This window comes from Centruroides vittatus, unplaced genomic scaffold (genome assembly GCF_030686945.1).
Source record: "Centruroides vittatus isolate TY-2023 unplaced genomic scaffold, ASM3068694v2 contig_976, whole genome shotgun sequence".
NCBI classification, from domain to species: domain Eukaryota; kingdom Metazoa; phylum Arthropoda; class Arachnida; order Scorpiones; family Buthidae; genus Centruroides; species Centruroides vittatus.
Window position 1 is genome coordinate 755,470 of NW_027122649.1, and position 21,793 is coordinate 777,262.

The window sequence follows — 21,793 nt, forward strand, 5'->3', positions numbered from 1 at the left end:
TTTGTACCATGATACTTTACTTCACTTATGGTTGTGTATGTATAGAAAGCAGTTATGTTTAAACATAAGAAGCACTTGCAGAAGTCAGACATATGTTTTCCTAGAACTGGTTATTGGAGAAATTACATTGTTTATTGTTTATTGTAGTTCATTTGTTTACATAAAGGAAAGAAGTGGGAGTCAGACTTGAGTCTTGAGACTGTTAATACTGTCAAGTGTCTTTTCTGTCTTTTTGAGGAATAGAGTCCAGTGGTGTGCTGTGACATTTGATGATAGGGAAGCTGTGTTTCTGTAAGAAGCCAACTTACAGGGGCAATCAATTAATTGCGCGTCAGGGCCCGTTCGTACTCGTTTGTTCGATAAGCCAGTAAAAACCGTATACTTCTTTAAATGTATTTTTAATAGATTATCCGACGTACTTAATAAATAAGAAAGTTCAATATAATTACCTCCGTTATTAGATTCAATAAATTCCCTATGCCCTCTAAATGCCAATTCTCGCTTTGAGAAAAAACATATAACTTTTATTAATTTAGATATATTTATTAATCGTAATTATCTCGTTATAATTTTCAATATTTATTTTATATTGTCTACCAAAGTTAAATTCTATTCCGCTTTGATTTCCAAATTGCTTCAATTTTACGAAAGAATCGTCATTCGTCATAAATTTTATCATCAAAATGTTGAAATTTTTTTGTTGACGTATTTATATTTAATTTAGGCATTGGTCTTTCTCTTTTAATAATGTTTTCTTTTTCATTATATGGTCTTGAACCAAAACTTTTTTAAAATAAATTTTTGAATCACTAGCCACGATATAAGGGCTAAAATTAAAATTATAAAAAAAAACTTACTTAGTAAAACAATGTGTGATGAATATACATGCTTAGTAAAAAAGTATTCTTCAATTGTATGAATATACTTTTAAAGAAACTTATAATTAAATATAACTTTGTGAAGAAACGTGCATAAAAATAACAAAATATTCTTTACTTTTTAAATCTTAAAACAATCCACTTAAAAGTTAGTGAAATAGCTCCCTACGAGTGGCTAATGAATGAAATCAGAGACGGTCCAGGTAGGTGTGTGCGTGCCAAATCCCGAGGGTGCCGATACCGGTCAATGTCAAATGCCTCTTTTGTCGCATTACTAGTACCAGGTTGTTCAATAAGTTTTGTCGTTCAATAAGAGATGGCGCTATTAGGTTTGTCGTTTTATTACTCTAAAAATAGTACTACTTTTTTATAAACACGTGTGAAGTTTCATGTAGATCTGTCAACTCATTTCTATATTTGCAGCTGTTCAAAGTTGACATGTCAGTGTATTTTTTTACAATGGAAAAAATTGAATATCAGTGCAGTGATAAAATTCTTATTTTTGGAAGGTGTAGCACCAAAACAAATTTATGAACGATTGGTAAAAGTGTATAAGGACTCTTCACCTTCAATTAGAACAGTAGAAAGATGGGTTGCTTAATTTAAACGTGGCCGTACAAGTCTCGAAGACGATCCACGTGAAGGACGTCCAAAAAGTGCATCAACACCAGAAATCGTAGCAAAATTTACAGCATATGGTTTTGGAAGATCGTCGATTAACTGAGAGAGATTTAGTAGAAGCCCTAGGGATCTCATTAGGCAGTGTGAGCAATATTTTGGCTGATGTTTTGGGTTACAGAAAGCTGTGTGCACAATGGGTGCCGCATTCGCTAACTATGGAACAAAAACACATTCGAATGCAACTTTCTCAGCAACATTTGGAGCGTTTTAGAAAAAATAAAAAGGATTTTGTGCGTCGTTTCATTACTATGGATGAGACTTGGGTCTACCATCATGATCCTGAATCAAAACAAGAGGCTAAGGAGTGGTGTGAACCCGGTACTTCGGCTCTGAAGCGAGTTAGGGTCCAGAAATCGGCCAAGAAGGTGTTAGCATCAGTTTTTTGGGATGCAAAAGGAATTTTGTTCGTGGATTATCTCCAAACTGGTAAAACAATAAACTCAGACTATTATTGTAATCTTTTGGACCAGCTGGATGTAAAAATTCATGAGAAAAGACCTGGTTTACAGAATAAAAAAATCATTTTTCATCAAGATAACGCACCCTCTCATACAGCTCAAAAAACCATCGCGAAAATCAGTGAATTAAAATATGAATTGTTGCAACATCCTCCCTATTCGCCAGATTTAGCTCCCTCTGACTTCTGGCTGTTCTCACATCTCAAAAAATTCATGCGTGGGAAAAGATTTTCATCGAACGAAGAGGTAATAGCAGCCGTGGAAGCGTATTTCGACAGTCTTCCGGATTCTCACTTCAGGGATGGAATCCATAAATTAGAAGATCACTGGAACAAGTGTATTGAAGTTCAGGGAAATTATATTGAATAATAAAATGTATTTCAAACCATAAAATTGTGTTTTTTTATTGAACGACAAAACTTATTGAACAACATGGTATATCTCAAAGGACGCGACAGGGTTGTTGTAGATTTTAAACGTTTCTCACCATAGCTGTAAAAATCTAAATATGTTAACTTAACAGATTGTCTGTCATTCGTTTTCTAACTAATTCGTTTTAGGACCAAGTGTTCACGGAAATTTCCAAAATTTACAACTTTTCGGTCACTCTCATTGAACTGGAAAAATTTCTGTCTTTATTACGTCTAATATTATGAAGAGATCAGACCCCACTGTACTCGGCAAGAGATTGGTTCGGTTAAGCTTCTGTTTAAGTAAAATTTTGGCTCTTTCATCAGGGTTTTATATATGTTTCTAATTCCCTAATCGCTTAATTATTTAACTACTACTTAAGTGGAAATAAGTTAAAACCGGTTACTTTGTACCTGAATATCTGTAGTCTTGGGAAAACAGTGGAAAGACAAATTTTTATGACAACGGATATATAAATCGTAAATTTAAGGAAAATAAATTCTAGAGCTTTTTTTTGTACCATTGTACGTCTCATTCATTAAATTTGGTTGTAAATGATGCTGCCAAAGTAACAGTTAATTTTTAACACTGTACTAGAATTGTACACGTTTTTTCTGCATTCCCGTACAGATGGGACATACTAAATCGTAATATCACCGGTTTAACATTGAAATCCGTAAGTAATATAAGATGGGAGAGCAGAATAAACGCAGAATAAATATATCAAATATTTTAATGGATTTTTTTAAACTCCTGTCAACTATACAGAGCTATCATAAAAACATGCTAGTAAACTCCTATCAGTTGGGTTAAGTTATAAATCTAGTCTAGGGTGGGCAACCTTTTTAATAACGTGGGCCAGAATAAATTTTACGTTTTTTCCGCAGGCCGTAGTAGTTAATTGACGCCTTCTTGTGACTTGTAACTTTTTTTAGTCTGCACATATGAAATAAATAAATAAAAAGTTAATTACTACATTTATTTCTCTTATCGTTTTCGAAAATTACAAAGAATTGGAAAAATAACTATTAATTAGTTATTTTTCCAATTTAATAATCTATTAAAGATCTCGCGGGCCGGATAGAAACTTTTCGCAAGCTGTAGCTGGCCTGCGGGATGGGCGAGCTGTAACTAGCCCGCCGTTGATCTAGTCTGCTCATGATTCACATAATCAGGCGAGGGTGGCCGAATATCTAGCAGGCGGCTAACAGCCCACAACCGCTCCAGGATATAAAGTCGGACTCTTTACGCATGTGTTGCTTCTACCAGCTAAACCGTGACGTTGGTGCTCTGTAAAGCACATGCGCCAATGCCTATAATCTGGCTGCTTGGAAGTTGACAGGCAGGCGGCTAACAGCCCACAACCGCTCTGGGATATAAAGTCGGACTCTTTACGCGTGTAGTCGCTTCTACCAGCTAAACTGGGTGAGGTTGGTGCACTGTAAACCGCATGTGCTAATGCCTATATAATCTGGCTGATTAGAAACTGACCCGGTTTCGACATTCCTTCCGCCACTGAATTATTCGAATATACAATAGCAATCTTATCGTTTTTTTTCACATGTAGTATAGAAATTTGTAAAAGATACATAATGCAGTTATAATAAAATATTAATTTTAATTAATTCAAAGTACGTTAAAATATGAAAATTTATATTATATAAAATACAAGGGAAGGTCATTGGAAGGTGGAAGCGGCGCTTCCATCGCTTCCAATGACGGCACGCCACTGATAGAGTCTGTGGAAGTTGTAGTTCAAAACTATGTTTGTCCACTGTTACTACAATTTGTCAATTTTATTGTGTGTTGTTATGTAATGATTGCTTTATATTTTGTAACTTATGGGGCAAGATTAAAGATGCCCATTAGAGTTACCTGGAATTAACAAAAACATAAAAAGACATAGCATGCAAATCACTCAGTAAAGCAAAAATTCTTCAAGTATAAGATTTTTTGAGAAAGAATTCAAGGATATTTAGAACAAAATGAAAACAACTGAATATCTGACTTTGCCTACATTTATAAGAAATTTATTTATTTTTTTGTTGATTGTTACTTCAACAATAATTTTATTAATTTTGTAGTACTTAGATATGAATAGTTAGAAACCACAAAACCAGTTGTAAACGTCCAATATATTTATCGAAAACATTTGTTTTCATTTGTTTTCAATTGACGAAAACATCGAGTTCCTTTAACAAGTAATGTTGAGTTTATAGAATTTTTAGTACACTTCCATATTTGGGACTCAAATGGTGGAAGTGTCTATACCATCATGATTCTCCGTGTTGTTCTGGTTGGGTCAATCTGACAAGCAAGTAGGCTTTGTTAGGAACATAATATATTAACTAGGGAAAGGGGTGGAGTAAATACATGTCATGTTTTTCCTCATGTTATAGTAACATATTAACAAAGGAATCCGACCATCTGACAGACAAAATTAAGTACATAATTGATTAAAATTAAAAATTGTATGACGGTATTTATATTTTATTAAGTACCTAGTTTCCTATCAATCTTGATGGGAAATTACCCAGTATTAACAGAATTTACATTTAAAACATTTAATTATTGTTGTATAATTTTATTTTTTTTAATGTAGCATTATATAATATTTAATAAAATGATTATTAAATCAAGTACAGAAATTAATTAAACATAAATATATAAGTAAATTTTAATACAGGTTGTTCTGTGAAGAAATGACAATATTTTTACAGCATGTCCTAAAGGCTTAGGGGATCCAAAAGGTTCTATAAGCATAGCCCTTCAAACACATTGTTTCAGCACTAGAAAGGTTTAAAGTTCAGACTAGCTACCTCACCTCTTTTTACCTTCAAAACATTATACAAAATGTAAGGTTCACTTGCATTTCTTGGTACTTTAATACAGCACAGAAACTGAAGGGCACTGAGATTAAGGTTTTTCCATATGACAGCATTGTACGGGCTAGCTAGTCTAAACTGTAATTCCATCATGCTGACACAATATGTTTGACGAGTTCTGTTTATAAGACATTTTTGAATCCCCTAAACTTGTGGAACACCCTATATAATTAATATTTTTTAGCATTTTTTAAAAATTTTTATGGAAATATATTATCAATATTTTGAAATACAGTGGTGTATCCAGGTTTTTGAGAATATGAGTTCTGCTAAAGACAAAAGTTAATTGAGTATCATTCTCTGAAAAATGACAGGAGCACATTCTTTGGTGTTCCCTGTCATTTCTTAGAGAATGTTACTCAATTACCTTAGATTTACTTGAGTTATCTAATCTTACCTAACTAAAGTCATAAGATATGCATTATTATATTTATTTTTATTTTAAAGTGACAAAACTGGTTAGTTTGGTATGAATGGGTGCTGCAGCACCATAAGCACCTTGCTGGATATACATACTTCTGTTGAAACAAAATTGTTGAAATGATTTTAAACTAAAAGATTTTAGCTTAAAATTAAATAGGGTTGCTTTACATCATTAATAACATTTTTCAATTGTGAAAAATTATAATTTTGATTCATATATAAGAATATATTCTTTTCTAGACAGGAACTTTAACAGAAGATGGTTTAAATTTATCTGGAATAATATCTGTTGAAAATAGAAAGTAAGTAAATTTACAAAGTGTTTTTTAAATTGAGTCTGTTATCTTTAACTGGGAAAAATATAGATAGGAATAAAGACATTTGTAGCAGAATGTGATCTTTATTAACATTAATCCCAAATTGTTAAATTTTTAAAATATTTATTTATTTACTTTTAGTTAATATTTGATGATAAATATTGATTACTAAAACATTTCCACTCCAAATATTAAGCATATTTTTCATAGTTGTAGATACAGGTACAGTACAGTCAGTGTTAATTAATATATGATATTTGAATTTCTTTATTGGAAAAGTAATACTATAATGGTATTTATCTAATGAAATTAGTAAGTAAATACTGTTATAGTATTGCTATAAATATTTTTTTACTTGTTGCAATATAACAATTTATTGTATAGAAACGGAATAAAATTTATTGCCAAAAGAATGGAAATCTATACATTCATGAAGGTATATAATCAATTTTGTGTTGCTTTGGCATAAATGTTCCAGACTTTCTAAGTGATCACAGTAGGCAAATTCCTGCCCTTGTGCATGATGTCAAAACATTATGTGACCAAATGTACCAGTACATGATTTTCTTATATACAATTATATAATATTTATCAGCTTCTGTTTTTACTTTTAAAAAGATTAATTTAAAAATGGTAGAAGATTGAAATACTGATATATGTCAAAATAAACATTAATAATGAATATTAATGAGTTTTAAAATAATTTCCTGTTCAATAATTAATAAATTTTTTAGATCAACTTAAATTGATGATTGTGGTAGGTTTTAACGTCAAATTAATTATACATTATAAAAAAATTTTTCAGTTTGTTATAAATTAAAATCATTAATGTTAATTCATTATTATAATAAAGCCTCAATTTAATGGACTTTGATTTAGCAAACTTTGGATTTAACAGACAAGTTTCCAGTCTTTATGTCAAAAATTAACACGGTGTTAATTATTAAATGCTTTTTATATGTAATTAAATTAACAGATTATTTTTTTTCAAATTCAGTCATTTCTCTTATTTAAATATAGTTAAAGTTTATTTTCCAAAAAAATATTTGTTCATTTATTTTATTTATAACATGAATACAACAACAATACATTAAGCAACAATACACAAAGAAAACTTTTCTGTGAAATTAAACTTCTCATACATACAAAAATATATACTTAATTTTAATTACACAAACATAGCTACATAAGTAAAAACTGATAAACTAACTAATTTTTCAATTTTTTAACATATGCATTTGGTAAACCTACTTTATTATATAATGGACTTTTATCTTTAATGGACACCACCTTGCTGGAATAAGTTCATTAAATTGAGATATTTCTGTATAGTTCATTTTTATAATTTATATAATTAAAATTGTGACAGGAGGATCGGCACCTCTTTAGTGCCTTGTCAGGATAGACAGCACCATGTCTCGATTGACAACAGAAGCCGAGACAGTGTGTTGATTTGATATTTGAATGTAGGTCACGCGATTGGTCACATGTGCAGGTGATCGAATTCGGAATGGAGACCAAGTGTTAGTGAGCAGGAAGTGATTCACGCAGAGACTAGGTTAACGAAACAACCGTTTATTTGTAAAGGACAGAAAATACAGGTTATCGATAGTGAGTATAATAAATTGATACTTTAGATAGGCCTAAATTCGTGGTTCTCGAGAGAGAGAGCTTACAGTGATTCACAAGTTGATAAATACCCGGAGGATATCCACAAGGTGATGCTCTTGGAGTAAGGTTTCATTGAGGTTGTGACAGTCTTGTTAGAATTGTCAGGAAAGTTTGTCCAATAGTTGTCTAATTTGGCACACAGTTAGGTGATGTCCGAGGCAAGTAGGAGAGGTAGGTATCCAGTCAGGGCACTGATACAATTGCAATTTTGAGAACTTTTTGTGATGACAATACTCCTGGAGGAACGGGTGATGACTGACTAAATTTTCAGTTTCTTGTTATATTCAACTGATGAACTTGAGACAATAGGTTGGGAGGTTATGAGAAAGCATCCTTTAGCTGCTGAGAACTTAAATGATTAACACCCAGGTGAGAAAGTTGACAGTTATCTGACAAAATGGTATTGTTAGAAGGTTATGTTAGGATTTAGTTATGTGAATAAATTACATAGTGCTGTCTCACAAAATGATTAAAATATTAAGTGTTAGTTTTGCCATTTGATTATTCTTTATGTACATTATTAATTCTAACATTATATTGAAATGTTATATAGATGTTTGTATGGTAGATTATTAATTAAATTACTTAAAGTACACAAAGAAAGAGCTTTGTTGTTTTTGAAGTTAAGATTTGTTTAATGTGTAAATACTTTTAGATTTCCTTATTTTCAATTGCATTTGAAGTAAAGTGTACAATAAAACAGTGACTATATTATGCTTTGTAGATGTTTAGTTACTAAAGAAATAGAAAATGTTCTGAAATGTGATTTTGACGATGATGAAGTCTAAAAGCATTGAAGGAATCATTTATTTTTACTAATTTTTAATTACCTTGCTGTGAAATTAGAAGACAAATATCTGGAATTGTTATATACTTTTTCCATCAGTTTTCTCAAATTACAGTATCATTAATATTTGGTTGTTATTGTGCTTCTATATTTTTGATGAATTTCATTATTTACTCAATTAAACATAAAATAGAATTATGTATATATTTTTAAAATATTTATATTTAAAATTTGAATGATATTAAAAAATAATTATTTTTAGTTTTCAGCCTGTTATAACAGATTTTCTTCATTTACCAATTTCTCCCTTGGTGATAAGTATGGCAACTTGTCATTCATTGACAGTACTAAATGGTGAATTATTGGGTTATACATTGGATGTGAAAATGTTTGAATCAATAGGATGGGTAAGAAAAATTTTAATTCATTTTTATTAGGTTTTAAAAACTGATATAAAATAAATTTCAAATTAACAAAATGATTAGCATTGAAAAAGAGTATTTTTATTAATTATTTCATATATAACTTAATGAATTTTACTTTAAAAAAGTCAATGAACATTATAAAACATTTTCACTTTACTTTTATCATAAAATTTTAAATTGCTCTACTTTTACACATTAACATATATTTATACAGTCAAACTTCAGTTTTTGAACATAATTCATTCCTAATAGTTGTTTAAAAACTGATTTGTTCTAAAATTAAAACAAATTTTTTCATAAGAAACAATATAAATTGGATTAATCCATTCCTGACTTCTAAAACAAATCCTTCATTTAGCCTATTTTATTTTTAAAACAGTCTTTTTTTACTTTTTTAGCTGTATTTCATGCATAAAAATGCCTACAAATGCAATATATTATAATATTAAATTGACGATTCAACCAATATATTATAATATTAAATGTTAATATTTTAATATATAATATTATATTAATAAATTTTCGTTATTTAATTTAACTTAAGCATTTTTAAACAGAAATTCTCGAATGCCATTTATATTACGTAAATGTCAATTAATGCAGTTTTTATTAATTAATTTGATTTAGATTCAACTGCGACATGTACAGAAAAACAGAAATAGTATCTTTCCCACATGCACATTAAAATCTAATTTAAATAGCAACATTATCAATGATTTGAGTTGTGATATCTAATGAGGCAAGACAATCTCATCATCACTAACTTCTGAATCAGTAGTCCTGCCATTGATTGGTTGAACTGTCAACTTTCTTTAATTAACATAGCAAGTATGGAGAGTTAACCATCTGTGGCCTACTCCTGCCAAGTAGTTGTTTGGCACCTGAGTTATAGTTTGGCAACCAGTGCAGTTATGAATTCAAAATTTTGTTTGTGAACCAAATTGTTTGAAAACTAAGATTTGACTGTATATACGGTACATATTTTGTTATTTTTTGGTTTTAATTGCACTATGTTTTTGAGGGTGTTTGTTAAATGTGAGATGGACATCAATTGCCATCAGGCAATTGCTAATTATGTATAAAATAAATAAATAAAAGTAAAATTTTTTGAATGTTTAATATTTCGGATTACTTTAATTTTATTGTTGAAAATTGCAATGATACTCAGATAATTTATGTTATATTTAATGTAACATTAAAATAAAGTTAACTTCTTGAATTAAGATTCATTAAATAATAATAACTTCAGTGAAGATAAGTTGAGTACTGTAGATGTAATTTAAGTTGATTATTTTTAATTATATAAGTATTATACAAATTTTAATTTCATAGGAATTAGAAGAACCTGAATCAGAAGATTTAACAAAGTTTGAAAGAACTCCATCTCGTATTGTACATCCAAAAGTTTATAATGATAAAGAGGTAAATTTTATGTTATCATAAATAATATGGTATACTATCTAAAATATATTTAGAAAGTCACTAGCTTTATATTTGCAGTATTTTTACTTTATATTTAACTAATTATATTTAAATTTTTTAAAATCAGAAACTAATGCACTAATTTATACATTTCTATTAGCCTTTTGTATTTTTAAATTTAATTAAAATATGTTAACAGGTTGCTTTGCTTCTGCTGTGTTTTAAATTAACATATATATATTAATATTTTTCCAAACAAATTCTGTTGTTTTGAGCTTTTATTTTTTGGTGCTGATTCAAATGAAAAAGTAAAATATTTTATATTTTTAATATTAGTTGTGTGGTTAATGGTAAAATAAAACCATTCACTCTAAAAATAGCACATTCTCCGATACTGTTTTTAGGCCCTGTCTCGCTAAAAATAGTATATTTTTTTAGAATGAATGGTTTTTATTTTATCGTTAACCACACAACCAACGTTAAGAAGACTATTATGCAATGACAGAGATATTTTTAAATTGAATTAAAAATCTGGGGTCTATCAAATTCCACTAAAACATGATCTATCAGGAGAAGAGACTAGCTACTTAGGGGCCATGGCCAGAATGTTAATTTCTCGCATCCTAGAACATCGGGAGCACATCAGAAACTTATGAAATTCTATGAAGCGTGTGGATGGAATACCAACATAAATTTGAGACCGTCAACGGAATTGGCAAAAAAACACATTTGATCAAGATTATCAGCCACTCTGGGCCCAAACAAAGTTACTCAAATGGTGCAAAATTGGAAAGAACTATTTATTTGGGAATACCTCTACATATCAGCTTTAACACCGTGCCACACAACAACTCTTGAAATCCCACAAATATGGACAACTTTATTCAAGCAATCTAATCCACATCTCTAGAACATCATTATCTCTCTCTACATATATTTGGAGAATTACATCACTCATATTGCTGTTCAAAACATTTTTGAATTCTTATTCTATTTCAAATTTATATTGGTATTCCATCCATGTGCTTTGTAGAATTTCGTAAGTTGTTCAACAGCTCAGAATTTGAAAACTGTTATATTCAACATTCACCTGACAATGGTAGCTTTATGTGCTATCGAAAGTGCTTGTGAACTCATTTATACTTTAAATTCATCGCAGGTAATGCCACAACATGCAAGTGTAATTACATTATACAGTTAAGTGTTGGCGTGAAGTGTACATTACTTTTATTTATGGAAACTAATAGAAAACACTTCTTTTTATTATTGATTATTGAATACAAGAGTTGCATGGTTAAAGCTAAAAGCACAGCTATGGATCTTACTAAAGTATTGCAAGAAGGGCCTCATCCCCAAAAGATTTTATTTGTTATTAACACTTATTTTTTTCATTTTTTTTATAAAATTTATCTTCTACCCTCAAAATTAAGCTTTTTGCCATTTTACAGTAAATAAAAATATGTTTTTTTTATAACAAAATCTCATAACAGATACTGCCACACACAATTTTATTTTGCTTAATAATATAAAAGTTTTTTTTAAATAAAAACTCCTAACAGCTGGGAAAGTTATGCAACACTCATTGCTGAATTTTTTTTGTTCTTTTTTTAAAAATATTTAATTTTTACAAGAATTAATGATTTAGATAATTTACTGCTTCTATCACTTTAATTTTTTTTTTTTTTTTTTGTAGTATTTTCTCACAGAATAATCAGACTAATTCTTTTGAAGTATACCTTTATATTTAAGAATACCAAGTAGTGCTGACCTGACAAAGGAGACAAAGCAATCTGTTGAATTATTACGTTTGTTTTGTCTTGCAATTCATTGTACAAGAGTTCTGAGGATGTTGCCAGACCTTAAGCTATGTTGTTACTGGTGATGAAAATATGTTGACCATATATGCTTGATTGCACACTTTTAATATCAACTGTTTATTTTAAATCACATTAACACTTAAATATTAGTTAGTATAATAGAATATATCAAATTCAAGTTTAGACTTTATAATCATATCCTATGATATATTAAAATTTTTAAACATTAAGGATTTATAAAATATAAATCAGAAATTAATGAAATGCATGAAAAAATGACATCAGAGAACATAAATCTTATAATATTGATTAAAATATTAATTATAATTTTTATATTTTGACTTAAAATAAATCTGTATTTGTCTTTAATTTTATTTCATTATTTTACAATTTTTTTTACATTTAAATAATTGTTTAATATTCTGTAGTAAGTAATGGCAGATGAGAATTTTGTTTCATTTTGCATTTAACAATTCTAGAATAAATTTTTGAATTAAAAAATAGCTTAAGTTTTATGGAGACAATAAATTTTGAAAAATATTTGCATGAAACAATGTCTTAATAATGTCATAAAAAATTTAGTTTATATTTAATATTTTATTATATTCTTAATTACAGTAGGAAGCAAAAATTGAATAATTTTTGTAATCACAAAACCATGAACTATTATATATATATATAAATTTATACATGTACTGTACCAGTAGTAGATCCAGAAGAACCTAAAGGGATGCTTTACTCAAAAATATTTAAATAATTAATAAGGATCTTTTAATAAATTTCTATTTTATTTTGTGTCAATGGGGAGGGCTTATGCTTTTATAGCTTCCTAGATCTTCTCCTGTACATGTATACTATTTAAGTATATATAATTTGTACCAGTATATATATTATAAAAATGAACTACATATAGTTATATAAATAGGCTATAATTTATAAATTTAATGATTATAAAATTAATAATTTAAATAGTAGTTATTAAATTTGTAACTCTGCAAAAAGCTTTTTTCTTTAGGTTTCACCTTATATTGCAATTGTGCGACAGTTTCCATTTGAGTCTTTACTTCAGAGAATGTCAGTTGTTACTCGAGAAGCTGAAAGTGATCATTTTGATGTTTATATTAAAGGAGCTCCTGAAATGATTTCATCACTATGTAAAGAACATACTGGTAAATTATACTCAATATAATTAAAACAATATTTGTATACATAATTATTATTTTTTCAATTTATATATAATAATAACAATAATTTATGTTAATTAATTTTAAAAAGTAATAAATTTTTTTTATAGTTCCTGAAAACTTCAAAGATGTCTTAGAATGCTATACAAGACAAGGTTTTAGAGTTTTGGGTGTAGGATCCAAATCATTAAATTTATCTTTATCTTGGGATGAAATAATGACTATTCCAAGGTTATTACTAATAAATGTTATAAAAACTAGTTTAAAATAATATTACATATTAATTTTTAGATTAGACATTTTTGGTTTTTATTGATACAATAATTTTATAAACACTCATCAAACCCGATAATATTAATCCATTACATCATCAACTGCCGTAAATATTTATTTATAATCTTTAATTGTTTATAGCCGGATTATTTACGGCAGTTGATGATGTAATAATTTTATAGTTTGTCTTGTAGTCCATACAATGAAAGTGTAGACATGAGTCAGCATAAGCTGGAAGGGTCTATGTCAAATGAAAGGAATGGAAGATGTATGGCTACCTTCTTGAGACTTGAGATGTGGATCTGATATATTTCAGTTGTTTTGTTTTTTGCATTTCCAAAACACTTTTATGCCATCTCTATCATAAATAATTTTATTAATTTTTTATTTTTTTCATCAATTTTATTACTTACTCTTAATTCTAATGTTACTACAAGTTAATTACATGTCTTTTTTCATCTGACATAGACCCTTCCACTTAGGCTGTGAAGACTATAGTAATGAGATAAGACTTTAAATCAATAAAATATATATAGTAGGAGACATATTTGATTTCTTACAAATTACAAAACTTAAATTTCCAGAACCACTTTAATGATATAAACTAGTATATCATGCAACCTTGTTGTATAATGATAGAATTGAGGTGGAGCTTCAAAGAAAAATGCAATCCTTACAAGTGCTTGGCACAGACTGGTGATCCTTGCATCTGCTGCTATGGAGGAGGCAATCCAAAAACAAAGCACTCAACAACAATTGCTTTGTTCTCATGTTTTGTTCATTTATTGTACCTATTATCTGTTACCGTATTTTACGGACTATAAGACGCATTTTTTTCTTCGAAAAATTGCCTCCAAAATTCAGGTGCGTCTTATAGTCCGTAGCATCTTATATGTATTTTATATGTATTAAAAAAAAAAAAAATGCTTAAAAATTAAAGTGCGTCTTATAGTCTGTAGCGTCTTATAGTCCGTAAAATACGGTAGGTGTGTGCAATGCTGTTTTTTTCCTCAAACTGTTAGGTGCACTGAATACCATCAGAGAGAATGGACATTATCACTTTGACCCCATTTTATCTCAAAAATGAAGTCATGGACTTCCATTTTTTATTACATTTTTGTATTCCTCATTTCAATTAATGGAAAATGGCAACATTTTATCAAAATTGGTCCATTAAATTTTGAGAACAAACTCCAATTTTATAAGCCACAAAGAAGACATGCTAGCAACCTTTAGACATCATATGACAAGCTCACACAATGCCACTTTGTCATGTGTGTTCATGCTTCAACCTTGTATCTCAAAAACAAAGTCATGGGTTCCAGGGGCGGACTGGCCATGTGGAATATGTGGAAAATTCCACACGGGCCGTATACAATTTGGGCCGTTTTTCTAAATATGTACAGTACATAATATACCGTTTTGTTCGGTTTTATTTTTAAAAAAATTCATTTATTTTTTTTCGTTAAGTAAGATAAATTTCAATTTTTAGGTGTAATATAGATATATGTGTAGCCCTTTATCGTTTTACCTGGCCCTACCAGAGGCCGAAGTTAAATTACTCCAGCCGACCCGAGTCCCTACATTAGCCGACTCGGCCCAAACACAAAACATCCTAGGAGAAAAATAATCAAAACAGACAAAATTGGTCATTTGTTTACGTTGCTAGAAACTATTCACCACCCCTATGAATCTTTGGAAGCACGAGTTACTGGTTTTTCACCCAGCCACCAAAACGTTGATTGTAATCATAACAGATTTAATGGCCAATTATATCATTTCCTTTATTTTAGATAAGTAAAAATGTTATTCAATAATAATTTCTCTATATTCCAAACGATTTAATTAAAAATAATCTATTTTTTTAGGTTCAGCTAACTAATTTTTAGTTTGCCATTCACCCACAATGGCGTTGATTGTAAATGGGCAACCTGCGGCGTCGAACAAAATATTACAAAACACTATAACGCTATATAAAATAAAAATTTAAAATACTGACATCTAGTCGTTTGTAATCGCACTAAATACCAAAAGCCCGCTTCGTACAGTACATACATTCGACGCAACTAGAGTTGGTCCTTGGGTTGGTTCATTTTTGCGTCTTTAAGGGATGATAGAATTGTGTACAAATGCACATATACTTTCGTAGAATGTCCATACGCGCTTGACCCCTTTTCAAGACTAAGTGAAGTCCAAGCGAGTATACGTATGTACAGTACATTCGTAAACAATTTTATTATCCTTTAACTAAAGACGCAAAAATAAATCAACCCGAGGGCCAACCCTAATTGCAAGCACTATCTGGTAATTTAACCCGACTTCACTGGACACTTCATATAGAGCTGTAAAGTTTTGCCAACGCTTTGTATCGTCGCATTCACTTTTTTGGTTTTTTGCAAATTTTACTATTAATGTACTGTGGTTTATCCGAATTATAGAAAAACGTATGTTAAATATTTGAAATTTTACGGAAATAGAATCTTTAATGTGAAATTTCGAATTTTAAATATCCAAGTTAGAATTTCTGTGTAATAATAATGTTACTATTAATTTCCAAAATTAAAATTTAAAATGTTTGAACTTGTAAATTATTAATATTTTAAAAACAATTCAGACTTAGAACTGGTCAGTAATAAATACAAAAACCACTTATGAAAACGTTTCAACTTTGCATTACAGTACTTTCGATGCTGGACTGACTTTGAGGTTCGCAGGTGGTTTTGTACAATAAAAGCTCGATGACATATATCTGATATGTTACATTCGCATCAATTCCAGTATACCTGTGTTAATTTATGAATATATGAATAAATATTTGTGATTTACCGGTAAGAGATTCATTCGAGAGGTATGAAATGAGTAATTACAATCACATACTAGATACTGCATTTCAAAACATGGAAAATCATTTACAAAAAACCAATTACTTTATAACGACTTGGCATGTTTGGATCCAAAAAATTTTTCTGAAAATATTCCTGAGAATGCATTTCAAAAATTAAGCAGTATTTTAATGCAGTTTAATCCAGAAGCAACTCAATATTATTTCAGAATTGCAACATTTTAAATCGTCGTGGAATATTTTAAAGGAAAATGTCAGTGAAACTTTTATAAAATTAAACAAAAATGAACATTCTACTGATGATCAACTAGAAAACGATAAAGATTCGATTTCATTTTCTTACTGCAAGGCGTGCAAAAATTGTCCTATTTGTTGTTATAATATATTATTCGGATATAACGTGTTAAATGGTGCTTATTTTATACTTGGTCAGGCATACAAATATTTACTATCTATGTCTGTAACACAAGTGTCCTGTGAACGGAGCTTTTTTATGTTAAAATTCATTAAGATCAAGTATCTCGCAAGAAAATCTAGAAGCTTTCGTGTTAATGTCAACGGAGAAGGATATTTTAAATGAAATAGATTCTGATGATGTCATTAATATTATTGCTCAACAAAGCAAAATTCTAAATAAAAAATTAATGTTCTAGACTTGTGCTTATTGCAATTTTTGTCAATGTTGTATTTTGAATATACTGTATTTAAATATAAATAGAAAAAAGTCATTTTTTTTATTTATGGGCTGGGCCGGTAATGATTTTTTCCACACAAAAATTTTAAGGCCAGTCTGCCTCTGATGGGTTCCCATTTTATAATTATACTTTTGGATTCCTCACTGCAGTTAATGGAAAATGGCACAGTTTAATCAAAATTGATCAGTCAAATTTTGGGAACGAACACAATTCTGTAAGCCAGGTAGAAAATGCTTTGATAACACACTAATAAATCAACCAATCTTTATTGTAGACAATTAGGGATTACACCTTCATTTGGGGATTACATTTAAATGTATTTAACATTTACATTTAAATACAATTAAAATAATTAACAAAATAGAAATAAATTTACATCCAAAAATAAAAAATTACTTTTTCTTCCAAATATTACTTAACTTAAACAGTCAAAGATTTTTCAAATCCTTCTTCCAGGGTTTGTTAAATTTAATATTATTGCAAAAAAAAGAAAATTTAGCAAATTACAGGATTATAAAAACCAAAAAAATATATTTTCTATCTGTAATTTCAGTTTTCTTTAAATGTTATCAGTTGCTATTTTCAAATATATATATTTTAATTTTATTAAGTTTTATAAGTTATTATTATTGTTGTTGTTGTTATTATTATTATTTTACTTCTAATTTATAGAGATGATCTGGAATGCGAATTTAATTTCCGTGGATTATTGATTCTTCAGAATCCTCTCAAACCAGAATCTCTTCCTGCAATTAAGACTTTGAGAAATGCAAACATTAGAACCATAATGGTTACAGGTATGTATTGAAAGTATATCATCATAGATTATAACCTAAACTACATAATACTGAAGTTGTTTTGATAGTATATGTCAATTATGATTTTTTATTAAATATTCTGTGTTAAATTTTAAATTAGAATAAATAAAAATATTGTTAATTTACAAAATGAACATACTAATAAAAATATGGAGAAGAGTTTTTTTTCATTTTATTTCGAATTAGAAATTTAGTAACTCAAAATAGTACTTTTGACATACAGAACTAATTAGTTTATCATACTGAATCCTGTAAAAGTTTAATACTGATTATAAAAGTAAAAAAAATGAAAAAATTATATAATAACTGTAAGACACACACACCTTTATGCTGAGAACTATAAATTTAAATTTAATCATAAAAAACAAACGTTTTCGGCCACTCCACTGGCCATCATCAGGTTAACTATATTCAAATACTATTTCGAACAACCCGTTCAAAATTGAAATAGATTACAATAGAACTCACGCGCTCAACTACGTAAACCAAATGTAATATAAATAACATAGAAAAATAAATAAAACAAAATAAATAAAATAAAACATGCCAATGGTACATGTAAACATAGCAATATCCATATATCTATAGGCAATCATTTGCGCCTAGTTAATGTGTTCTTGTGACTTTTTTAATTAGAAACTTCCAAGCTGATGGTAAAATGGTCGCATCTTTGTAATTTAAGCATTTTTTGGTTAAGCTGGACTTATAAATTTCACATTTTTCGGTTGTCGCTGCAAGTGTCGGCGAATGGACAGGTGTTATGATTTTGGCTTCTTCTCATTTAACAACGGATCCCTCCGTCTGCGCCATTTTTGCTAACGTTGTTGTGCATTTACTTTTCGTCACATCATATCTGTGTTCCTTAAGTCTTTTAGTTAGGCTTCTCGTCGTAACCCCGATGTATTCTTTCTCTATCCCTAGTTGGTCGTTGCTGTACGGTATCGAGTACACCCCCGGCTGCTCACTCCGTTTAATTTCTTCCTTGTCGTTTCTTAGTAATTTATATATCGAGGGAGCTCTTTTGTACACAATATTGCTGTTCCTGTGGCTCGCAATACACTCCATAACAGAGGATAGACGCTTATTATACGTGAATTTCGTGATGCCGTTTGTAAGATCTCGTTTTTTCTTGTTTTTCTTAGGATTCTTGTACGCTGCAATCAAACGTTCAACTGTTCTTGGACCATATCCCAGCATCTTGGCCACTTGCCTGATTCTTTCCAGTTCCCGCATCGTATCCATTATGTTAGAGCAATATTGAAACGCTCTTCTAATTAACGCTCTAAATGCTGAGAGTTTATAGGTAATAGGATCATTGGATGTTGACGGTATATATAGCGGGTCGTGTGTAGGCTTTATATAAACTTTCGTGTTTATTGCTCCGTTCTTAAATGTAATACCAATGTCCAAAAAATGTAATTCGTCGCCACTAAGTTGCTCCAAGTTTAGCCGTAGGCCATGATCGTTGGAATTCATGGCATTTAAGAATTGGTGTATCCTTGCGTGGTTCTTCCATATGACAAGCACATCATCCACATATCTTCTGTACAAGATTATGTCTTCCTTGAAGTTGATCAGTGTGATGCGCTCCATTCTTCTTACCACCAATTCACACAGCAGACCAGACATTGGGCTGCCCATCGGGACACCTTTTAACTGTTTATAGATTTTACTCTCGAATTATATAATATTGTACATCTTTTGCAATATACAGTAATTCATGCTTTTATACAGGGTAATGTAAATGGTGATCATAATTAAAGAGTAAGTGAGATGGCCATAAAGCAAGGTTTTACTGTATCTATAATTTAAATGGGATTAAACCTACAACTTTCTTAATATTTAACTGTTAGATTGGTAATATATCTTAACATACATTGTGTTTGTTTACTAATATCATTATATAATGAAACATTTATTATTTATTTGTTTTTAAAAATTAGCTGTATTTTGAAATTTATAAGGAAAATTCAAGTTGATTTATTTATTAATTTTCCATAAATTAATGTATTGTTTAATGTTGAAATTAATTAATATATTTAATTGGTTATATATTATTTTAATTTTAGAGTTAACTGTTCTGAATTTCTTTATAAATGTTTTAAATCTAAAAGATTTACTGATTTGTAGTCATTAATATTTTTTTATAGGGGATAATTTATTAACAGCCATAACTGTTTCAAGAGATTGTGGAATGATAGATGAATTTGATTCTGTGATAACTTTGGAAGCAGAGCTAAAATCAGATGAAAATAACTTAAAAATTTATTATTCTTATGCAAAATTACCTGGTTTTAGTGAAAAATTAAATGTTGGACAAAATGGAATGATTGAAGTTAGTAAGGAACCTTTTATTGTTTTCTCTTAGATGCAGTAGCATTGATGTTATCAAAAATAATAAATGATTTATTTTCATGTAAATATTAAGTGTAACTTTAAGTTTAACTTAAAGTGTAAAACTGAATTTTATTTATAACAAATTTATTTATATGACTTATTCTAAATGCAAATAGTGTTGTTAGTTAATAACATGATTTTAAGCACAATTATTTTATACTATTATTACTTTTATTATCTAATATTTAAGATTATAATGCTAAGTGAGGATTAATGTTAAATCACACATAAAAATGGATAGTTCTAATGAATTAATTTAAACTACTTTTTTTATATGAATTTTTAGATTATATAAAAAGTCTTTGATAATTTCAAATTATGTTAAAATCAGCACACTAATCATGCAATGATTTGTATTATATATGAATATATCATATATGATAAGTGTTATTAAAAATTGAGAGAAAGAATGACATTTTATGATATAATCTATATATATAAATGAGAGTGTTTGTTTGGATGTTTATTCACTATACATGCCTAGGCTGTTCAACCAATTGCTACAAAACTTGGCAGTTATGTTTATATACCAGTAACTTAGATAATGTTGAACATTCCACCCCAAAATATCCATTGGATTTCTGTAAATCAATTAGTTTCTATCTCCATTTGATTTGCTGGTTTACATGTAGTGCCAATAGATGGTGTTGCCTGTAAATGAGCAAATGGAATGTTTGAATCGAATGTAAATCAGCAATTACATTTTCTTAAATTACAAGAAAATATTCTAAAATACAGTTAATAATAAAGAAAACTCCCATAAGTACAAATTTGTGTTATTTGACATTGTTTCCTGGTAATGTTGTTGACTGCATGGAATCAAAAGTGTTATCTTGTGAAAAGTCTATAAAAATTTAATTTTCCACATCTAACAACTTGAGGTTTTTTCATTTCTAAACAGGATTTTCTGAATTCTAATAAGCACCCTCCAATAGGCAAGTGCATAGAACCACCAAACTCTGGTAGTTAGTCAGTTGGGGGTTCAGACATGGCAAATGGGCTGGAGTTTTCTGGGTTTTCTTCACATTAGTAACACCGAAATAGCATCCAGCTTCCCATAAAAGTCTTTCCGGGATGCATTCCCCTCAGGATATCACTCATGTGTCGCATTGTCCTAACCAAATAAACCAAATTAATTCTAATGAGCGATAATTTATTGTGACATCATCATAATGCTTGGCTGCAACTTTTCATCACAGTGGTGTCTTGCTTCTGTACTTCATAGTTTTCCTGTTAGCAATAGAGTCGTGCTGGTTATCTATCTAACTTCATTCAGAGAAAAATTATGAATTGATGTCACGTGACTTCTACTTTGCATTAGATGTTCATATATAGTTAATCTGGGCCTCCTGCTCTTAAGCATATCTGGTCTCAACTTTCATCTATCTAACACCTATCTCAAGATTAAG

The 21,793-nt window shown here is 29.4% G+C and overlaps 1 protein-coding gene across 2 annotated transcripts in view; it reads left to right on the forward strand.

Annotated features, from left to right (window-relative positions):
• The window catches only part of LOC136985735 (polyamine-transporting ATPase 13A3-like), a 111,373-nt gene that overhangs the window by 46,000 nt on the left and 43,580 nt on the right, over positions 1-21,793 (forward strand). For both annotated transcript variants that reach the window (XM_067283076.1, XM_067283075.1), the window contains exons 13-19: positions 5,977-6,038; positions 8,774-8,918; positions 10,269-10,358; positions 13,191-13,344; positions 13,470-13,590; positions 17,842-17,966; positions 20,138-20,322. In XM_067283076.1, the coding sequence (XP_067139177.1) occupies positions 5,977-6,038; positions 8,774-8,918; positions 10,269-10,358; positions 13,191-13,344; positions 13,470-13,590; positions 17,842-17,966; positions 20,138-20,322 (882 nt within the window). The remainder of the gene's footprint in view (positions 1-5,976; positions 6,039-8,773; positions 8,919-10,268; positions 10,359-13,190; positions 13,345-13,469; positions 13,591-17,841; positions 17,967-20,137; positions 20,323-21,793) is intronic.